The sequence below is a fragment of the Phodopus roborovskii genome, unplaced genomic scaffold (genome assembly GCF_943737965.1).
Source record: "Phodopus roborovskii unplaced genomic scaffold, PHOROB, whole genome shotgun sequence".
NCBI classification, from domain to species: Eukaryota; Metazoa; Chordata; class Mammalia; order Rodentia; family Cricetidae; genus Phodopus; species Phodopus roborovskii.
Window position 1 is genome coordinate 161593 of NW_026125906.1, and position 20216 is coordinate 181808.

At 40.7% G+C, this 20216-nt stretch overlaps 1 protein-coding gene across 1 annotated transcript; it reads left to right on the forward strand.

Moving 5' to 3' along the window:
* The first annotated feature begins 83 nt into the window (after positions 1–83).
* Apex2 (apurinic/apyrimidinic endodeoxyribonuclease 2) lies at positions 84–20107 on the forward strand. Its single transcript, XM_051178955.1, has 6 exons — positions 84–321; positions 1132–1215; positions 1882–2062; positions 2587–2733; positions 3450–3519; positions 18980–20107. Exons 1-6 carry the CDS (start codon positions 168–170, stop codon positions 19889–19891), a joined length of 1548 nt encoding a protein of 515 aa, XP_051034912.1. The 5' UTR covers positions 84–167; the 3' UTR covers positions 19892–20107.
* Positions 20108–20216: the final 109 nt, after the last annotated feature.

Genomic DNA, 20216 nt, shown 5'->3' on the forward strand with positions numbered 1-20216 from the left:
CTGCGTGCGTCCTGCCGTCGTGGGCGGGGGGTGGAGGTGGGAAGGAAGAGCCAGAGTAGAACGCCTGCGCAAACGCATGCGGAAGGCGGAGACCTAGCTCATTTCCGGCCTGCAATGAATTTCCGCGCTTTAAGCCTGCTTTGTAAAACCCTTACTGTTTTATCAAAATGTTGCGCGTCGTAAGCTGGAACATCAATGGGATCCGGAGTCCCCTGCAAGGACTGACATGCCAGGAATCCAGCAACTGTCCCACGGCCTTACGACGGATTTTGGACAAGTTGGATGCTGATATTGTCTGCCTCCAGGAGACCAAAGTGACCAGTAAGCATTCGAGAATTCAGGATCTCTACCGTGTTTTCTTTCTGCTAATATTTGCTCCCTGCTCTACCTAAATTCACCTCATTTTTCATTTACCCATACTTAGAATCCTGGCCTTATACACACCTGAAAGTAAGGATCCCTTTCCTCTTAAAGACCACCCCAGCTAGAGCCCCTAATTCTCACTCCTGCCCTACTTCCCTGGTTGAAACCCTCAAGCGCAGATCCCACCCATTCTAGCCCCCCAACTCCGTGCCTTGAATTTTCTCCTTTCATGCTCCTAAGCCATATTCCTCAGTTCTTTCCTACTCCTCTCTCAGTCCTTTAATTCCCTCCTAATCTTTGTTCTCGGCCCAGACTCTTAATTTTCTCCTTTCCATAGCCCTAAATCCTCTTTTCTCTTCCACTTCAGAGCCCCAGATTCCTGTCTCATGCCTTACCTCAAACAGAGACGTCCCAATTTCTTCTCCTATCATCCCAATTTATATGCCTAATTTCCTGTCCTACCCTCACTTCAGATCCCCAGTCTCCACTGCCAGCATCCCCCTCACCAGTCCTCTCATCACCTAGACCACAGGACTGACCTCTGATTTGCTCTGCTCAGCTTTCCCTGCTTCCCCATCTAATTTGAATATCATTTCCCTTTCTGGCCTTTCTATCTTTCTAACTCCTGTCATCATAAACACTTCTTTCCCCTCCTCCCAGTTATGGCTGTGATGTCTGTTAGTAATTAGCGTGTAACTGTAATTTCAGTCTTTCATGAGTCCACAGTGCTAGTTTTACCTCTGACTTTATATTACATTTGTTTTCCAGGAGATGTACTGACAGAGCCCCTGGCTGTTGTTGAAGGCTATAACTCCTATTTCAGCTTCAGCCGCAGCCGGAGTGGCTATTCTGGTAAATGGAGTCTTCTGTGGGTATTTTTAAGTTAGTGTTGGTGATGGAGGCAAGTAGCAGAAAAGTGTTTTGGTATTTAATGAGAAGGTAATATATTTCAACTTTTCATCTCCAGAGCTAATATTTATGTACCAAATGACCCATTTGACCCTCAGAAGTATAGTAATGTCATGGTTGATTTTGTGAGCTCTGGAAATAAACTGCTAGGTTTCAAGTCATGGCCGACTTCCTAGCTATGTGTTCTCTGGCAAGATACTTTACCTTTGTATTTCAGGTTTCTTACATAGAAAATGAGGCTAATGTTTACTTTCTAAGTTATTACATGGGTTTACACATCCTTACGTGTGATAATACTAAATAGCCACTATTTCATCAGCATTTGCCATGTATCCATGTAAAATATATTATTATTGTTCTCATAAAGCCTAACATTATTTTGTAGCCTTTTTAGATGAAGGTGAGCCCTCAGGGTATATATAGGTTAGGTGCTTCAGCTTCTACAGATCCATATATGGCCTCCAAGTTAAGAGGACTGTTCATGTATTTTTAAAAACAGATTTAACAAAGATAACCAAAACTATTCCTTGTATGGGGACATTTGGAGTGGAATAGGCTGCACAGTATTGTTTTGGCTGCCAGTCCCATTGAGAATACTTTTGTCTGCAGGTGTGGCTACCTTTTGTAAGGACAGTACTACCCCAGTGGCTGCTGAAGAAGGTCTGAGTGGTGTGTTTGCCACCCTGAATGGGGATGTTGGTTGCTATGGAAACATGGATGAGTTCACTCAAGAGGAACTCCGGGTTCTGGATAGTGAGGGCCGGGCCCTCCTTACACAGCATAAGATCCGGTAATAGCTCATATCCTTCTACTACAGACCATTTCTGGTTCTAATCTTAGTGTCCAGAATATAAGGTTCACATTATAGGTATGCAACTGCTGTAGAAAAGTTCCTGAACTTGCCTTTCTAGACTCTAGTACTGGCTGGGCTAAATGATCCTGGCAAATCATGCTTTCTTCTGAAACTTGTGTTCCCTTTTCTACAGTCGGAGACTAGCCTGGTAGTACAGCTCTCTAATTACCACAGGCTACTCAGAAGGAGCTTAGCTAGTATAGAACTCATTGTCCCAAATGGGTTTCTTTTTGGGTATCTTGTCTCATGAATGGTAGTATTATCACCAAGTTTACCTGGGTACTATGCCCTCCTTGCCTCAGCCAGAGTCCATCCCCAAGACCTGCTCGTGCCTGCTCATTTGTGTCTCCCAAACCTTTTTTATTCTGTCATGGACAACCATTAACTGGACACTGCATGGTGTGCTTATGGAAGGGAAATCTTGAAACTAACCTGTTGAAGGGCTACTCTTTTCTCCCCAGCACATTGGAAGGGAAGGAGAAGACCTTGACCCTCATCAATGTGTACTGTCCTCATGCGGATCCTGGAAAGCCTGAACGGTTGACCTTTAAAATGCGGTTCTATCGCCTACTGCAGATCCGAGCAGAAGCCCTCCTGGCAGCTGGCAGGTACTGTAAATCTAGGCAGCCAGGCTTTGGTTGAACTCATTTTGGTGACAGACCTAGTGCCTTGCTTCGTGAAAGGACATAGAATTTTGTCAAATTCCTTCACAGTCTGGTTTTGAACACTGTCGTGCTGACCTGTACAGGTGTTGCTATCTTAAGAGCTATGAGAGGACAGAGTAAAGTGACGTGATCACAGGCGTTGTACTTTGAGCAGTTTTTTTCTGGTTCTTCACTTATTGTAAGCCTCGAGGGCAGCTCTACTCCGTGCCCTCTTTTGTCAAATGCCTGTGTGAATCCCTTCTCCACAAAAGATTTTTGAGGACAAAATAAGTTGAGGGTGGTAACGTATTTGTTCCAAGGATAAACCTGAAAAAGGTGAAAGTAGGTTAGCATAAGGAAGGGGTACTTCCTCCCGGGAGTGTTGCTTGAGCTCAGCTTTGAAGGGTGAGAAAGTTGGCATTAGATAGAGATCACTGAAGCATGCATATCATTTAGAGCAGTGTCAACTTTGCTGCTCTGAATTTGGTTCCTCGTGTGTGAGGAGCTTCCAGAATGTGTCAAGAGGGAAGAATGAAAGAGGCACACTGCTATGAGTAATTCATAGCAAGAGGCTCTAGGTAGGAGGTTGCCTGTCTTGAGCTTTCGGGCCTGGGAAAAACTGTATATGGAATTCCTCATTCTTGAATGCGCAGATGACAATCCCCCAATGTGTTTTTCAGTCATGTGATAATTCTGGGGGATCTGAATACAGCCCATCGACCCATTGACCACTGTGATGCAGGCAGTCTGGTAAGTCTCCCTCCAAACCCTAGGCTACACTCTGGTTCTGTTCACCCAGCCAGCCAAGACTGGAAGTTTGGCACCAGTGGTAGCTCCCTTTTAGGAAAAATAGTGCTTGGTTTAAATATATCTTTTTCCATTCTGAAATTACATATGATAATTGTATGTATTTGTGGAGTATGATTTAAGATTTTGACATGTATAATGGTCAAATAGGATAAATTACCTTATCTGTCACCTCAAATATTTGTCTTTCTGTGTGGACAAACATTCAAAATTCATTCTGTTACCTGGTTTGAAATAGAAAATAATTTATTGCCAGCTATTACTGTATCATGGAACTAGCCTTTATTTTCCTATCAAACTGATCATATTAAGCCACTCTATCCCTTTCTTCCAATTTTTCCTGGACTCTGGTAACAACTGTTTTACTCTGCTCCATGAGATCAACTTTTGTTTTCATGTTTACCAGTTCCATTCATTTCTGGCTAAATAATATTGTATTCTGTATGTGTACTATATTTTCCTTATTTGTTCATTAATGACTGTGTAGGTTGCTTGTATATCTTGGCTGCTACTGCAGTGAACATGGGAGTACATTTGTTTCTTGGACATACTGATTTCATTTTCTTTGTATAGATACCGATAGTGAGTTTTCTGGATCATGTAGTTGTTTTATTTTAAATGTTTTCAGGAATTTGCATACTGTTTTCTAAAATGACGACACTAATTTGCATTCCCAGTGTATGAGAGTTTTCCTTTTTCTGTATCCTTGTCAGGATTTATTTCTTGTCTTTGATAATAGCCATTCTAACAAGATTGAGAGGGAGATGTCTGTTGCACTGGATATGCTTCACATTTCTCTGTATAATTATGTCATATGTATATATTGGCCACTTTTATATCCTTTTGTGAGAAATACTTATTTGGATTATTTACCAATTTTTTTGTTTGCTTTGTTTTGTTTTGCTTTTTGAGACAAGGTTTCTCCATATAGTCGGCCAGTCTAGAACTTGCTCTGTAGACTAGGCTGGACTCAAACTCAGAGATCACCGGTCTCTGCCTCCCAAGAGCTGGGATTAAAGGCATGGGCCACCATACCTGACTTTATTTACTGATTTTACAGTCAGACCTATTTTATGTATATGAGAGCTCCATCTGCTTGTATGTCTTTATGCTACAAGAGGTCATCAGATCTCACAATAGATGATTGTGAACAACCATGTGGTTGCTGGGAATTGAATTCAGTACCTGGAAGAGCAATCAATGCTCTTAACTGCTGAGCTATCTCTCTGGTCCCCAGTCAGACCTCTTTTTTTTTTTTTTTTTTTTTTTTTTTATTCAGTTGTTTGGTCTCCTTGTATGAGTTGGATATTAATCCCCATCAGATAAGTAGTTTGAAGATATTTTCTCCTGTTCTATAGTTGTCTTTTCACTCTATCATTTGTGTTCTTTACTATGTAGAAACTTCTTAAATTTTATATAGTCCCACTATAATACTATTCTAAAATATGTATGAAGTTTTGTCTTTCATTCAATAGACAGTACTGACCTTACCTTGGCCTGCCTCTCGCCCATGTGCTGGAGGACAAGTCCAATTCATGGCCCCTAAACCTTCAGTATGTGAATGTGCCACAGGTACATTGCTGTCTAGTTCTAGAGTTGTGAACTCAAAAGGTATAGGGATTGCTCCATACCTCCAAGCAAGCAAGCAAGCAGCTCTTCATCTGTGGAAATCAGCTAGTTCAGTTATGACTTGTCTGCCCCAAACATAGTCAGAGCTCACATGTTGAGGACTACTTTCCAAGACTGTCACTTCAGACCTAATCACAGCTAGAGCTTCAAAGTTATAAACTGGGGTTCACACGGCTTCATCCATGTGACAACTTGATTTACTAGAGCAAAACAAGAACTCAGACAACCACTACAACTTATGTCTAATGATTAGCCGTAAAGAATATTTGAAATGATACAAATAGACAGATAAAGAAATTCATGTAAAGGAAGGTCTACAAGGGCCATAAGTGCCAAGCTTCGATTCCTGTGGAGTTGGGTGGGCCATCTTCCCAACACATGGATGAGTTGTTGTTTTCCTTCTTATACCTGCATATGCTGAGCTGTCCAGAAGTTCTGTGAACTTTGCTTTTGGGATTATGAAGACTTCACTATATCCGCATAAATACTGAAAGTGGGATAGGAAAACCCATCAAGGCTTGTGGTGGGTTTTCATCATTCTTCCCTCAATAGTTCAAGCATGGATTCTCTGGAAGGAAAGTCTTTTATTTTATTGAAGTTATTTTTTTACACAATATATTCTGATCATGGGTTTCCCCTCCCTCATCTCCCAGATCCTCCCTTCTTCCCTACCCATACAACATCGTGCCTTCTTTCTTTTTATAGAGAGAGGAGAGGACGAGCATAAAAACACAAAATTGGAAACCATAATATGTAAGCAAAAGAGCAGTAAGGTTGAAATAAAAAAAATGCTCAGACCCTTCTACAAAAGTACCATTCATTGTGTTTGTTTTGTGTTGGCCACCTACTGGTTGGTATAGGGCCTGCCCTTCAGTGTGGATAACATGTCCAGTGAGACTCCATTGGAGAAAACAAATTTTTCCTTTGTGAACAATTGTCTATTGTATATAGCTTTGTGGTTAGAGATGGAATCATGTCAATTTCCCATTTTCAGCACTGGGCCATCTGATTTGGAACTGTACAGGCCCTGTACAATCTGCCCCAGTCTCTGAGTTTGTGTGTGTATCTGGATGGCACTGCTTCCTTGCTGTCTTTCATCCCCTCTGGCTCTTACAGTTTTTCTTCTTCCTCCTCCACATATCTCCCTGATTTGATGAAGACACCCCATACAGAACTGAGTATTCTGAGGTCCCTCACTCCCGACACATTGTCTGTCCAATTGTGCATTTGCTCCCATTGTCTGTAGGTGGGAGCTCCTCTGATGATGGCTGAGCAAGGCACTGATGGGTACAGCACAACATAGGAATCATTCTTTTAGGAATTCAATGGTGTTTGGTTTTCCCTACATTCCTGGCCATCTAGTCTCAGGTTCTTGGCCCCCAAGGAAGTGTCAGGCATGGGTTCAATCTCATGGAGTATACCTTAAAACCAGTCAGAGAGTGATTGCTTACTCCCAGGACTTTGTGCCACGACTGTAAAAGTGTTTCATGCATGCAGGTCACCATTGTTTATCAAAGGGTTTATAGCTGAAATGATGCTTACTTTTGGTAGTGTGCAGAGTACCAGCTTTGGTTAAGCACCAGCTTGATTTTTTTTTCTGTGTGTGTTCAGTGAGATATGTTTATGTTGTCTTTGGCAATGGTGCTTAACAATCAGTAGACAGCAATCAATAGCCTTGGAAAAAGCCTGAGTTGTTTAGAAGTTTCCACGGGGCTCATTTAGCCAACAACTCAATTATATGTAATTCATTTCTGGTACTGGAGGTTTCAGTCAGTAGCAAGAGATGTCTAATTGGAGTTTTGTTTCCCCATTATTTGGTGATTTCATTAGTATTTGTTTAACTTATGTGTATATATTAATAAGCCTCTATTGTAGTAGGTTAAATATGATACTTTGAATGGCCTTGAATGACATTTAGTTTTAGCTGTCACTCACTGTATTCTTTTTTATCCTCTTCTGTCCCTGTCTATTTAATCCTTTGTTTCAGGTTCTACTCACACTCACCCCCACCTGTCTCTCCATAACCATAACTGTATTCTAAGTATTCTGTTTCCCCATGCCTCCTAATCTCTCACTTTATATCTACCATGCCCATAGAAAGTTTAAAAACATGCACATATAAGTGAATGCATGCTGTATTTGTCTTTTTAGATCTGGGTTACCTTGCTGGAGATGACTTTGTTTTTCTAGGTTCATCCATTTAACTACAAATTTTATGATTCATATTTTTAAATAGCTGAATAATATTCCATTCTGTGAATGTATCACATTTTCATTGTCCATTCATCTGTCAATGGATGTTTCCAATATCTGGCTGTTATGAATTGAGCAGGAGTGAACATGGATGAGCAATGTCTCTGGAGTAAGGTGTAGAGTATTTTGGGTATATTCCCAAGAGTGAAGTAGCTACATCTTAAGGGAGATCTATCCTCAACTTCCCAAGGAACTGCCACACTTATTTCCACAGTAGCTGTACAAGTTTGCACTCCACTAGCAACAGATGAGTGTTCTCCATACTTCACACCCTCTCCAGCATGAGCTGTCATTTGCTTTATTCATTTCGGCCATCCTGACTAGTGTAAGATAAAAATCTCAAGATGGTTTTGATTTGCATTTCCCTGATGACTGAGGATGTTGAACATTTCTTTGTTTCTCAGCCATTTGTGTTTCACTTTTGTGAACTCTCTGTTTAGGTCTATTCCTTCTCTCTCTCTCTCTCTCTCTTTTTTGGTGTCTACTTTTTAAAATTCTTTATATATTGTAGCTATTTGCCCTATATTGATAATGTATTTGGTAAAGATCTTTTCCCATTTTGTAGGTGCTTTGTCATAATGCTGGTATCCATACAGAAGCTTTTCAGTTTGATGAGGTACTATTTTAAGTGTTTCTCTTAGTACCTGTGCTGTAAGTGTTCTGTTAAGAAAGACTTTTAACTGTGCCATTGAGTTCAGGGCTACTCTCCACTTTTTCTTCTATCACATTCTTAATTTATAGTAAGGTCTTTGATCCATTTGGAGTTTAGCTTTATGCGGTTGATAAGTATGTATCTAGTTACATTCTTCTCCATGTAGCCATCCAGTTTGACCAGCACAATTGTTGAAGATACTCTTTTTTTTCTTCTGGTGTGTATTTCTGGCTTGATTAAGGATCAGATGTCCATAGGTATATGGATTTATTTCAGGGTCTTCAATTCTATTCCATTGATCAAGATATCTGTTTTTATGCTGGTGCTATGTTGTTTGTATTACTATAGTTAAGTAGTACAATTTGAGATCAAGAGTGAGAGATAACCTCTGGTGGTTTTTGTGTTATTCAAGATTGTTTTAGCTATCTTGGTTGTTTTGTATTTCCATGTACAGTTGATTATTGCCCTTAAAATTTCTATGAAAATTTTTGTTGGAATTTTGATAGGTATTGCATTGAATTTGGAGATTGCTTTTGGTTAAGATAACCATTTTTACTACATTAATCCTATTGATCCATGACTGTGGCAGATCTTTCCATCTTTAGATACCTTCTTTAATTTCTTCCTTTGGTGACTTGAAGTGTTTATCACATAACTCTTTCACTTACTTGGTTAGTTACCCAAAATACTTTATATTATTTGAGGCTATTACACAAGTGTTGTTTCTCTTATTTTTTTCTCAGTCCACTTGTCATTTGTATATATGAGTGCTACTGAGTTTTGTGTGTTGATTTTATATCCTGCATCTTTTCTGAAAGTATCAGCTCTAAGTACTCCCTGGTAGAATTTTTAGGGTCACTTATATATACTATCATGTCATCTGCAAATAAAGATAAGTTGACCTGGTTTTTTTCTTTGTTTGTTTGGTTGTTTGGTTGATTGGTTGGGTTTTTTGTTTTGTTTTGTTGTATTCCCTTGATCTCCTTCAGTTGTCTTATTACGCTAAGACTTGTGGAACTTTATTGAATAGTTATTGAGAGAGTGAACAGCCTTGTCTTCATTTGATTTTTAAGGTTGCTATATGCTTGATGTATATTGCTTTTTATTATGTTTTGGTATGTTCCTTATATCCTTGATCTCTCCAAGACTATTGTGATGAAGGGGTGTTGGATTTTGTCAGTGACCTTTTCTGAATCTAATTAAATGATCATATGATTTTGTCTTTCAGCCTGTTTGTGTGATGGATTACATTATCCACTTAAATATGTTGAATGATCCCTTCATTTCTGGGCTTAAGCCTACTTGATCATGGTAGATAATCTTTTGGATGTGTTCTTGGATTCACTTTGAAAGTATTTAATTGAAAATTTTGTGTCTAGGTTCATAAGGGAAAGTGAGCTGTAATTTTCTTTCTTTGTTGGATCTTTGTGTGGTTCGGGTGTCAGGGTGACTTAAAATGAATTAGGCAGTATTGCTTTTGTTTCAATTTTGTGGAGAAATTTATGGAATATTGGCATTAATTCTTTGAAAATCTGGCAGAATTTTGTGCTGAATTCATCTTGCCCTAGGCTTTCTTTGATTAGGGAACTTTAAATTGCTTCTTCTATTGATTTTTACCAGGGGTTATGCATCTGTTTAAATTGTTTTGCTATTATAGATTTAACTTTGGTATTGGTATATATCAAGAAATTTATCTATTTCTAATGTTTCTGTATTTGGTCCAGTATAAATTTATGTCTTCACGATTCTCTGGATTTCCTCAGTATTGTTGTTACTTTCCATCTCTGATTTTATAATTTGGATCTTCTTATCTTTTGGTTAATTTGGGTAATAGTTTGTCAATCTTACTAATTTTCCCAGTCTTTGTTTTATTCATTCTTTGTTTGTTTCTATTGATTTTAGCCCCGAGTTTGATTATTTCTTGCCATCTACTCCTTTTATGTGTGAATTCTTTATTCTTGAGCTTTCAGGTTTGCTATTTATTGCATTATTAGTATGCATTCTCTTGATTGTTTTTTTATTTTTGTTTTTTGATGTAGGTACTTAGTGCTAGGAACATGCCTCTTAGAACCACATTCGTTGTGTCAAATAAGTTTGGGTATGTTGTGTAATCATTTTCATCCAGTTTTATAAAGTCTTTAATTCTTTCTTGTTTTTGGTCTTGACCCATTATTCAGTAGAGAGATGTTCAGTTTCCATAAGTTTGTAAGCTTTCTATTGTTTCTGTTGTTATTGATAATCAGCTTTACTCTATGGCAGTCTGATAAGATGCAGCATATTATTTCAATTTTCTTGTTCTTGCTGAGACTTGTTTTGTGTCTGGAAATATGGAAAGTTTGGAGAAAGCTCCATGAGGTTCTGAGAAGGTGTACTCTTCTGTGATTGGGTGGAATGCTCTAATAAATATCCATTAGATCTATTTGATTCTGACTTTATTCAATTCCAGCATTTTTCTGTTTAGTTATTGTCTGGAAGACCTGCCTGCTGGTAAGAATATGGTATTGAAGTTTCCCATTATCACTGTGTGAGGATCAGTATATTATTTAAGCTGTATTTGTATTTCTTTTATGAATGTGGGCATCTTTGTGTTTGGTGCATAAATGTTTAGAATTGGAGTACCTTCTCAGTGCATTTTTCCTTTGATGAGTATGTAGTGTCCTTGACTGTCTCTTCTGATTAGTTTTGGTTTGCGGTCTACTTTGTCAGATAATAAAATAGCTATACCTGTTTGCTTTTTACATACATTTGCTTAGAATATCTTTTCTAACACTTTACCCTGAGGTGATAGCTATCCTTGATAAGGTATGTTTCTTGGATGCAGCAGAAGGATGGATGCAGTTTTCAAATCCAATCTGTTAGTCTGGTTTTATTGTAGAATTGAGACCAATAATGTTGAGAGTTACCAATGAACATTTACAGTGGTTATTGATTCCTTTTTTTTATGCTATGGTGTGTGTTGTTTTTCCCATTTTGATTTACTGGTCAGTCATTATGTATTCCTTATGTATTCTTGGGTGTGGCTACCCTCTTAAGATTGAAGTTTTCCTTTTAACACCTTCTGTAGAGTTGGTTTATTGATATGTATTGTTTAAAGTTGGTTTTATTATGGAATGTCTTTCTCCATCTGTTGTGAGTGGAAGTCTTGCTGAGTCTGTAGCACATCTGCCCAGGTTCTTCTGACTTTTGGAGTCTCCATTGAGAGGACAGGTCTAATTCTAACAGTCTTGCCTTTATGTGTTACTTGGTCTTGTTCCCTTGTGACTTTTCATTTTTCTTTCTTCAGTATGTTTAGTGTTTTGATTATTACATTCTGAGGGGACTTTCTTTTCTGGTCTAGTCTATTTGGTATTCTGTATACTTCTTGGACTTTGATGGCATCTCTTTAGGATAAGGAAATTTTCTTCTATGATTTAGTTATAAATATTTTCTGGCCAGGCAGTGGTGGTGCATAGCTTTAATCCCAGGATTCGGGAGGCAGAGGCAGGTGGATCTTTGTGAGTTTGAGGCCAACCTGGTCTACAGAGTGAGTGCTAGGATAGGCTCCAAAGCTACATAGAGAAACCCTGTCTTGAAAAATATGCATGCGTGTGTCTGCGCCCCCCCCCATTTTTCTGTGTCTTTAAGACTTGGGTTTCTTCTCCTTTCTCTTTTCCTGTTATTCTTAGATTTGGTCTTTTCATAGTGTTCCAAATTTCCTGGCTGTTTTGTGTCAGGAGTTTTTGTGTTTTTTTTTTTTTCTTATTTTACATATTGATCCCAGTTCCCTCTCCCTCCCTCTCTCCCTCCCTCCTTCCCTCCCTCCCTTTACCCCTCCCTTCCTCCCTCCCATGCCTCCCAACCCACCTTCACATCCCAGTCCTCCATACTTCACAGGGATGGTAATGCCTTCCAGGAGGGATCATCAGAATTTGTCAAGTCATTTGGAATAGGGTCCAGGCCCTCCCCCCCTGCGTCTAGACTAAGGAGTAACCCTCCATGGGGAATTCTCCCAAAGTCCTTTCATGCACCAGGGATACATCAATGTTTAGGAAGAATATTGGTCTTAGTTGTGTCTTTGTGTGGCTTGAGTACCAAGGTAATTGTAGCCTGGTAAAAAGATTTTGGTAATGACCCTTCTGCTTGTATTGTGTGGAACTATTTGAGGAGTATTGGTATTAGTTCTTCCTTGAATTTCTGGTAGAATTCTGCAGTGAAACCATCTGTCCCTCGGCTTATTTGGGTTGGGAGGGTTTTGATGACAGCTTCTATTTCATTAAGGGTAATAGATCTATTTATGGAGCTTATCTATTCTTGATTTAATTTTGGTAGGTGATGGTTATCCAGAAATTTGTCCATTTCTTTTGAATTTTGAAATTTGGGGAGTACGGGTTTTCAAAGTATGACTTGAAAATTGTCTGGATTTCCTTAGTGTCCATTGTTAAGTCCCCCTTTTCATTTCTGATTTTGTTAATTTGCATGTTCTCTCTCTGCTTTTTGGTCAGTTTGGATAAAGGTTTGTCTATATTGTTGATTTTCTTGAAAAAACAACTCTTTGTTACATTGATTCATTGTATTGTTTTCCTAGTTTCTACTTTATTGATTTCAACCCTCAAATTGATTATTTCCTGGTGTCTATTCCTCTGGGGTGAGTTTTCTTCTTTTTGTTCTAAGGCTTTCAGTTGTACTGTTAATTTTCTAATGTGACTGTCCTCTGCTTTCTTCATATGGGCACTTAATGCAATGAACTTTCCTGGTAACATTGCTTTCAAAGTGTCCCATAAGTTCAGTTATGTTGTGTCTTGATTGTCATTGAATTCTAGGAAATCTTTAATTCCTTTCTTATTTCTTCCTTGATCCAGGAATGGTGAAATTGCAAATTTTTCAGTTTCCATGAGTTTGTACAGTTTCTGCAATTTGTGTTGTTGTTGAATTCCAACTTTAAAGCATGGTGGTCTGATAAGATACAGGGGACTATTCCATTTTTTTGTGTCTGTTGAGTTTTGTTATGTTGCCTAGTATGTGGTTGATTTTAGGGAAGGTTCCATTTGGAACTGAGAAGAAGGTATACTCTTGTGTTTGGATGGAATGCTCTATAGATATCTGTTAAACCCAATTGAGACATAACTTCTGTCATCTTTTTTTTCTTAAGTTTCTGTCTGGTTGTCCTGTCTAGTGGAGTGGTGTGTTGAAGTCTCCCACTATGAGTGTGTGAGGTTTTATGTGAGCTTTGAGTTTTAGTAGCATTTCTTTTACGAATGTGGGGGCATAGACGTTCAGAATTGAAATTTTGTAGTGATGGATTTCTCTTGTGATGAATATGAAATGACTTTCTTCATCTCTTTTGATTGATTTTGGTTTGAAATCTAACTTGTTAAGATATTAGGATAGCCATACCTGCTTGCTTCTTGGGTTCATTTGATTGGAAGATCTTTTTCCAACCCTGTACCCTGAGATAATGTCTGTATTTGAAGCTTAGATGTATTTCTTGTATGCAGCAGAAGGATGGATTCTGTCTTCATATCCATTCTGTTAGCCTGTGTTTTTTTATAGGCGAGTTAAGACCATTGATGTTGAGGGAAAGTAAGGATTCTTGTTTGTTTTAGATTTGTTCTTGGCGGTAGTATTGTGAGTATGTTTGCCCCGCTTTTTCTTTTGGTTTCTGGTGAAATGGGATTATCTATTGTCTGTGTCTTTGTGAGTATAGCTATCTGTTGTTGATGCTTCTTTGTTTTAGATTTGTTCTTGGCAGTGGTATTGTGAATATATTTGTCTTGCTTTACCCTTGATTTCTGGTATAGTTAGATTATCTGTTGCCTATGTCTTTGTGGGCGTACTTAACTTCCTTGGGTTGGAGTTTTCCTTCCAGAACTTTCTGTAGGGCTGGATTTGTGAAAATCTGGCTTTCCCCTTGAATATCTTGTTTCAAGGAGAGCCACAGGACCAAAATGTTGTTCTTTTGTTACAGTTGTAGATTAAACCTGGAGATGTGGCTGGGGGTTAGTCCTGCATGAGGGTGTTCCCGAGTGAGTGGGGTCCCTCAGGTAAGGGACAACGTGGGGGAGCATAGCAGGTGAGGGTGACAGAGGCAGAGGGAATAACATGCCAGGCAGATAGAGCTTGAATGAGGAGTTTATTTAGAAAGGGGAGTGAGGGAGAAGGGAAGAAACATAGGGGCACCTGGAAGAAAAGAAGAGAGAGAGGGAGGGAGGGAGGGAGGGAGGGAGGGAGGGAGGGAGGGAGGGAGGGACTGAGAAGCTCAAAGGCAAAAAGAACATGTCAGGAGTTTTTTAGGTTTAGTTTTTGTTGTTACTGTTGTTTTGCTTTTTGGTTTTTGACAGTTGAATCCATTTCTTGCAATGTGTCTTCAGTGCTGAGATTCTCTCTTCCATCTCTTTTATTCTGTTGGCGAGGCTTGCTTCTGTGGTTCCTCTTTGAGTTCCTAACTTTTTCATTTCCAGTTTGGGTTTTCTTCAGTGATTCTAGTTCTACTTTCATGTCTTGAAGTATTTTCTTTATTTCATTCCACTGTTTGTTCTTCATATACCTCATTAAGGAATTTATATATATCATCTTTAAGGTCCTTAGACATATTCATAATAGCTATTTTGAAGTCTTTATTCTGTGCTTCAGTTACATTACATTTCTCAAAGTCTACTTTAGTAGTGTTACTGGATTCTGATGGAGCTACACTGTCCTGGGTGTTATTATGTTTTTATGTTGGTGTCTAAACATCTGGGATTAAGAAGATTGTAATTATAGTTGCTGGTAACTGGTCTTGTCTTTTTGGATGGGTGTTCCATTCCTTGGTTCCCCTTGCCATCGCTGGATCTTAGGAGAGTGTGATGGCTGTGCATTGCCTGATAGAGTGTTTCTTCAGGAACTCTGCCACAGTGGGAGGCAGAAAGGTATAGTCATGGACTAGGAGAGGTTCAGGAAAGAACCAAAGGGAGTAGGGAGGTGTGGTGGGAAGGGGGAACCTATCACGTAGGTTCCAGTAAGGCAAAGAATTATCTAGAAAGACAGGCATGATTGGGCTGGGTTGACCCTGGGTCTGCACCAAGAGTTGGAGTCTACAGTAGATAGAGTTGAGGTAGGAGGAGGAGCACTGTCAGCCAGTTGTTACCAGACTGAGAATGAAGATCTCACAGTGGAGAACAGGAACTATAGTGTCATTCACTTAATTGAATCCCTGCCCCATGTGAACACCGAAGTTTCCCAGTAGAAAGTGGTTTTAGGTATTGGGTGCTGACACGTAGAGGAGGGATGGACTTGAAGAGGTAATGAAAGGGTCCACAGGAAGGAGGCAAACTGGGTCTGCTGCAAGATTTGGTGAGTCCTCATGGAACTTAGGCAAAATAGGATAGGCCTCTGCAAGTGATCTGTTACAGAGCTGTGGAAGGAAGCAAAAGAATTGCAATGAAGTGCAAGGAGGGGAAGATGGCCTACCTGCCAGTGTGGACACGGGGTTACCAAGTAGAGAGTGTTTCTTGGTATTCGCTGCTGACACAAAGGAGAAGTAACTGGCTTGAAGGGGTAGTGGGTCTGAGAGGGTCCACACAAAATAGGAAAGCTAGGTTTGCTTCAAAGTTTGGGGGCGTCTACACGGATGAAAATAAGGTGGGAGGAGCGTTCTCTGCAAATTTTCTTCCACAGGGCTGGGGATGAAGCTGCAATGTAGGACAGGAAGGAGAGTGTAGATGGCCTACCTGCTTCCTGGGTCAGCATGGACACTTGGTTCCCAGAGGAGAGTGTGGTTCTTACGCCCTAAGGTCAGGCAAGTGTTGGACCAAGAGTCTTTCACTTGGTACATAAAATGTGCGGAAGGGTTAGTTTATATGGTCTGTCTTAGGGAGAAGAACAGTTGTAGTTTCTAGGATTTGCTGTGAGGAGGAATTCTAATCTAGAAAGCATGGATGAAAATAAAAACTGTTCATCAGCATCAAAGGCATGGGTGTGGTGATACATTATTTATGATTTAATAAAGCTTGCCTGAGGGTTCAGGTTACAAAGCTAACGACAAACCATAGAAATCATGCAGTGGTGATACGTACCTTTAATCCAATGACTCAGAAGATAGGCAGAGAGATTTCTGTTTGTTCAAGGCCACACTAACTACACAAAATTGATCCAGTCCTAAAGAGAAACAGTTTATGCAAAGGTGACCTCAGCACTTGGGATCACACACCTTTAATTCCAGTACTAGGGAGGTATAAAAGGAAGAAGCAAAGGGTCTCATGTGAAGATTTAGTTTCCAGACACAGAAAGCTATTGTCTCTGAGGATTCGAGACTTTGTGGAGCCAGGACCATGCATTCAGTCTGAGGAAGAGGTAAGAGCTAGTGGCTGGCTGCTTTGCTTATTTGACCATCGGTTTTTTATTTCTCGTGTTACACATGGGCAGTGTTGGCTCATCCCTGGAGGTGTTTCAGAAAGAGGGCATGGGAGGATTTCTTCATTGGTGTTTAAGAGAGCTACGGAAACCTAGGTGTGGCTCTTAACAGAACATGGCATGATCATAAGAACTGGTGGCAGTGTGGTGAAGATGATAAACACTTCGAAGTGCAAACTTCTCACCAGAGCTGCTCCTCTAGTCTTCTTGTTTTTCTCTATCCCTTCCCCACAGCCAGCCAGGCAGTAATGTTTGTTCTGTTGCTGCATTATCTCATGATTGAATTTTTTGTCCTCTCTGGCACCATGCTAGTCTGAGTGGCCATCACCTTTTACTTGATAGACAGTGGCAGTCTTACCTACTGGAATCTTCCATCTTTGTTCTCTTCAATCATTTAGATATTTTGCACAAACCTATCACAGAAGCTGTTCTTTCCATTTGAAGTCTCCTCTACTGAATTTACTATCACCTGGGCTTCACATCTTGTTCTCAGATCATTTCCCCAAAGTAAGCATCCTTTGTTACCAATACTAGATCTACTTTGCCCCAGGCATCAGTTCTGTCATAAAATAGCTGTTCTGTGAATATGTTGTTGGACTAAATCAATGGGTGTGTAAGTGGGTGAACTGGATAAATGCATGGGTGGATGGATCAGGGATCAGAGACAAAGGCTTCACACAGGCATGAATGCCTGAATTCCCTGTGCTCCTAAGGGAAGAGGGATATTGGTGAGGACATTGACACATGAGATAAAACAATTGGCATGAAGGAAATGTAGAATTCTTCCAACTCCTGGTTTTGACTTACTACTCTGTAGAGGCAACTGCCTTTCTTGTTTATTTGTTGCAGCGAAGTCTATACAATATAGCCCAGGGTGGCCTCAAATTCATGGTAATCCTCCTGCCTCAGCCTCCTAAGTGCTGGAATTCCAGATGTAGGCACCATTCTTGGTTTTGGTTTACAATCTTTTGAAAAGCAATTCTGGGAATTAGTTTGATTAAGTAAACAACAGGCCTTCACATTTTTCATGTATGTCAAGATAAACATAATATGGGTTAGAGAGAAAGACAAACAGGAACTTCTTAAAAGATTTTTAAGGGAAGGGAAAGAGGAGGGGGAGATGGGAAAGAGAACATAAAAGATTGTAAAGGTCGAGTTTGGGGAAGGACAGAAAGGGAGAGCAAGGAAAGAGATACCTTGATAGAAGGAGCCATTATGAGGTTAATGAGAAACCTGGCACTAGGGAAATGTTCAGGAATCCACAAGGATGACCCCAACTAAGAATCTAAGCAATAGTGGAGAAGGTGCCTTAAATTCTCTTCCCCTACAATGAGATTGATAACTACCTTATGTGCTATCCTAGAGCCTTCATCTAATAGCTGGTAGAAGCAGAGGCAGAGATTCACAGCTAAGCACTGGACCGAACTCTTGGAGTCCAGCTGTAGAGAGGGAAGAGTGATAACATGAGCAAAGGGGCCAAGACCATGCTGGGGAAACCCACAGAAACAGCTCACCTGAGCAAGTGGGAGCTCACAAACTCTAGACTCACAGCTGGGAAATCAGCATAAGACTGAACTAGGCTCCCCAAATGCGGGTGTCAGTTGGGGGAATTGGGCAGTTTTGGGGGCTGCTGGCAGTGGAACCAGGATTTATCCTTAGTACATTAACTGGCTTTTTGGAGCCCATTCCCTGTGGAGAGATACCTTGCTCAGCCTAGATACATTTGGTCCTGCCCCAAATGTTGTGACAGACTTTGATGATCCCCCATGGGAGGCCTCACCCTCTCTGGGGAGGGGATGAGAAGTAGAATGCAGAGATGGTGGGGGGGGATGACAAGACAGAGAGGGAACTGGAATTGGTATGTAAAGTAAGTCTGTTTTAAAAATAAAAGTGATTTATTTTTATTTTAAATTATGTGTCTTTTGGGGGGGTATCTGCACTTAAGTGCAGGTGTCCACAGAGACCTATGGCCATTAGATTCCATAGAGTTACAGGTGGTTTTGAGATGTCTGTATAGATGTTGTAACCAAATTTAAGTCTTCTATAAGAGTAGTACACATTAACCATTGAGCCTTCTCTCTAACCCCAGGCTTTGATTTCTAACATTATTTATTTAAAAGCTCATGGTTATCAGATTTGGAGAGATGGTTCAGTTGTAGAGTGCTTACCGAGGACCTGAGTTGAATTCCAAGGACTCAGAGGGCAACTCAGACCATGTATAACACTATTTCCTGAGAACCTGGCGACGTCTTCTGATCTCCATGGGTACTAAATGCACAAGGTGCACACATACGGGGAGGCAACACACCCATTCACAAAAGTAAATAAAGGAAGAAAGAAAAAATACCACCAAAGCCTAGCCCTGCCTGGCTATAAGGTCTCGAACAGCAATCTTCTTTAGGACAACCAAATTTTCTTCTTTGTTAACCAAAGCAGTTAGTCTACTTGTCTTCCTGTTTTAAGGATCTAGTTTTGGCTTTTCATTCCCTTTCCCTTCCCCAGGAGTGCTTTGAAGAGGATCCAGGGCGTAAGTGGATGGATGGCTTGCTCTGTAACCCAGGGATGGAAACTGACTCCCACACAGGGCTCTTCATGGATAGCTACCGCTGTTTCCATCCAAAACAGGAGAAGGCCTTCACCTGCTGGTCAGTAGTCAGTGGTGCACGCCATCTCAACTATGGCTCTCGACTTGACTATGTACTGGGAGATAGGACCTTGGTCATAGATACCTTCCAGGCCTCCTTCCTGCTCCCTGAAGTGATGGGCTCTGATCACTGTCCTGTGGGAGCTGCCTTGAATGTATCCTGTGTGCCAGCAAAACAGTGCCCAGCTCTGTGTACCCGCTTCCTCCCGGAATTTGCGGGTACCCAGCTCAAGATTCTTCGCTTCCTAGTTCCTCTTGAACAAGAACCTGTGCGAGTTCAGTCAGCCCTGCAGCCCAGCCATCAAACTCAGATACAGAAACATCCCAGCAAAGCTCGCATGCACTCAACCAGGCCTCGGAAAAATCAAGGTGGCTTCAAAAGAAACCAGAAAAACCTGATGAGTTACTTCCAGCCTTCCTCGAACCTTCAGCAACCTTCTCCTGATGTGGAACCACCTAGCCAGCCCCTTACTCTTACAATCCCAAAGACTCCAGAAGAGGTGACAGTGGCCACAGTGGTGAAAGAGAAAACCAAGGTTTCAGAGGCCAAAGATGAGAAAGAAGTACGGACTTCCTTCTGGAAGTCTATGCTGAGTGGGCCCACACCCATGCCCCTCTGTGGAGGCCATAGGGAGCCATGTGTGATGCGTACTGTGAAAAAAGCAGGACCTAACTTGGGCCGCCATTTCTACATGTGTGCTAGGCCACGGGGTCCTCCTAGCGACCCCTCCTCCCGCTGTAACTTTTTCCTCTGGAGCAGGCCCAGCTGAAACAACTGAGGGCTAAGGGTGTCTGGCATGGTTACCCCATGCACAGGGTCTGATGCCAGATCCCTGCATCTGAAAATGCCTCCTCCCCTGAGGTTTCCTTTCTCTGCTTCCTCTTCCCTCATTTCCCTCCCTTCCTTCCCTTCTTCTAATGCCTCCTCCCTGTTCTCACATCTCTGTTTCTTCCTCCTTGTACACATAGGAACCGGGAACTAATTTTAATCCCTTCTGCCCTTGCTGATCACTGTATTAATTCATAAATAAAGTTCGTGTGTTTGTTTCAGTGTACAGTGTTGAGTGGTTATTTTCATGTTCTTGAGAAAGTTGA

Bases quoted from the DNA above. Each gene is read 5' to 3' on its own strand.
- Apex2 (XM_051178955.1), top strand. From the start codon at position 168: ATGTTGCGCGTCGTAAGCTGGAACATCAATGGGATCCGGAGTCCCCTG. The intron at 322-1,131 runs GTAAGCATTCGA...TTTGTTTTCCAG, and splicing joins CCAGGAGACCAAAGTGACCA to GAGATGTACTGACAGAGCCC. The intron at 1,216-1,881 runs GTAAATGGAGTC...TTTTGTCTGCAG, and splicing joins CAGCCGGAGTGGCTATTCTG to GTGTGGCTACCTTTTGTAAG.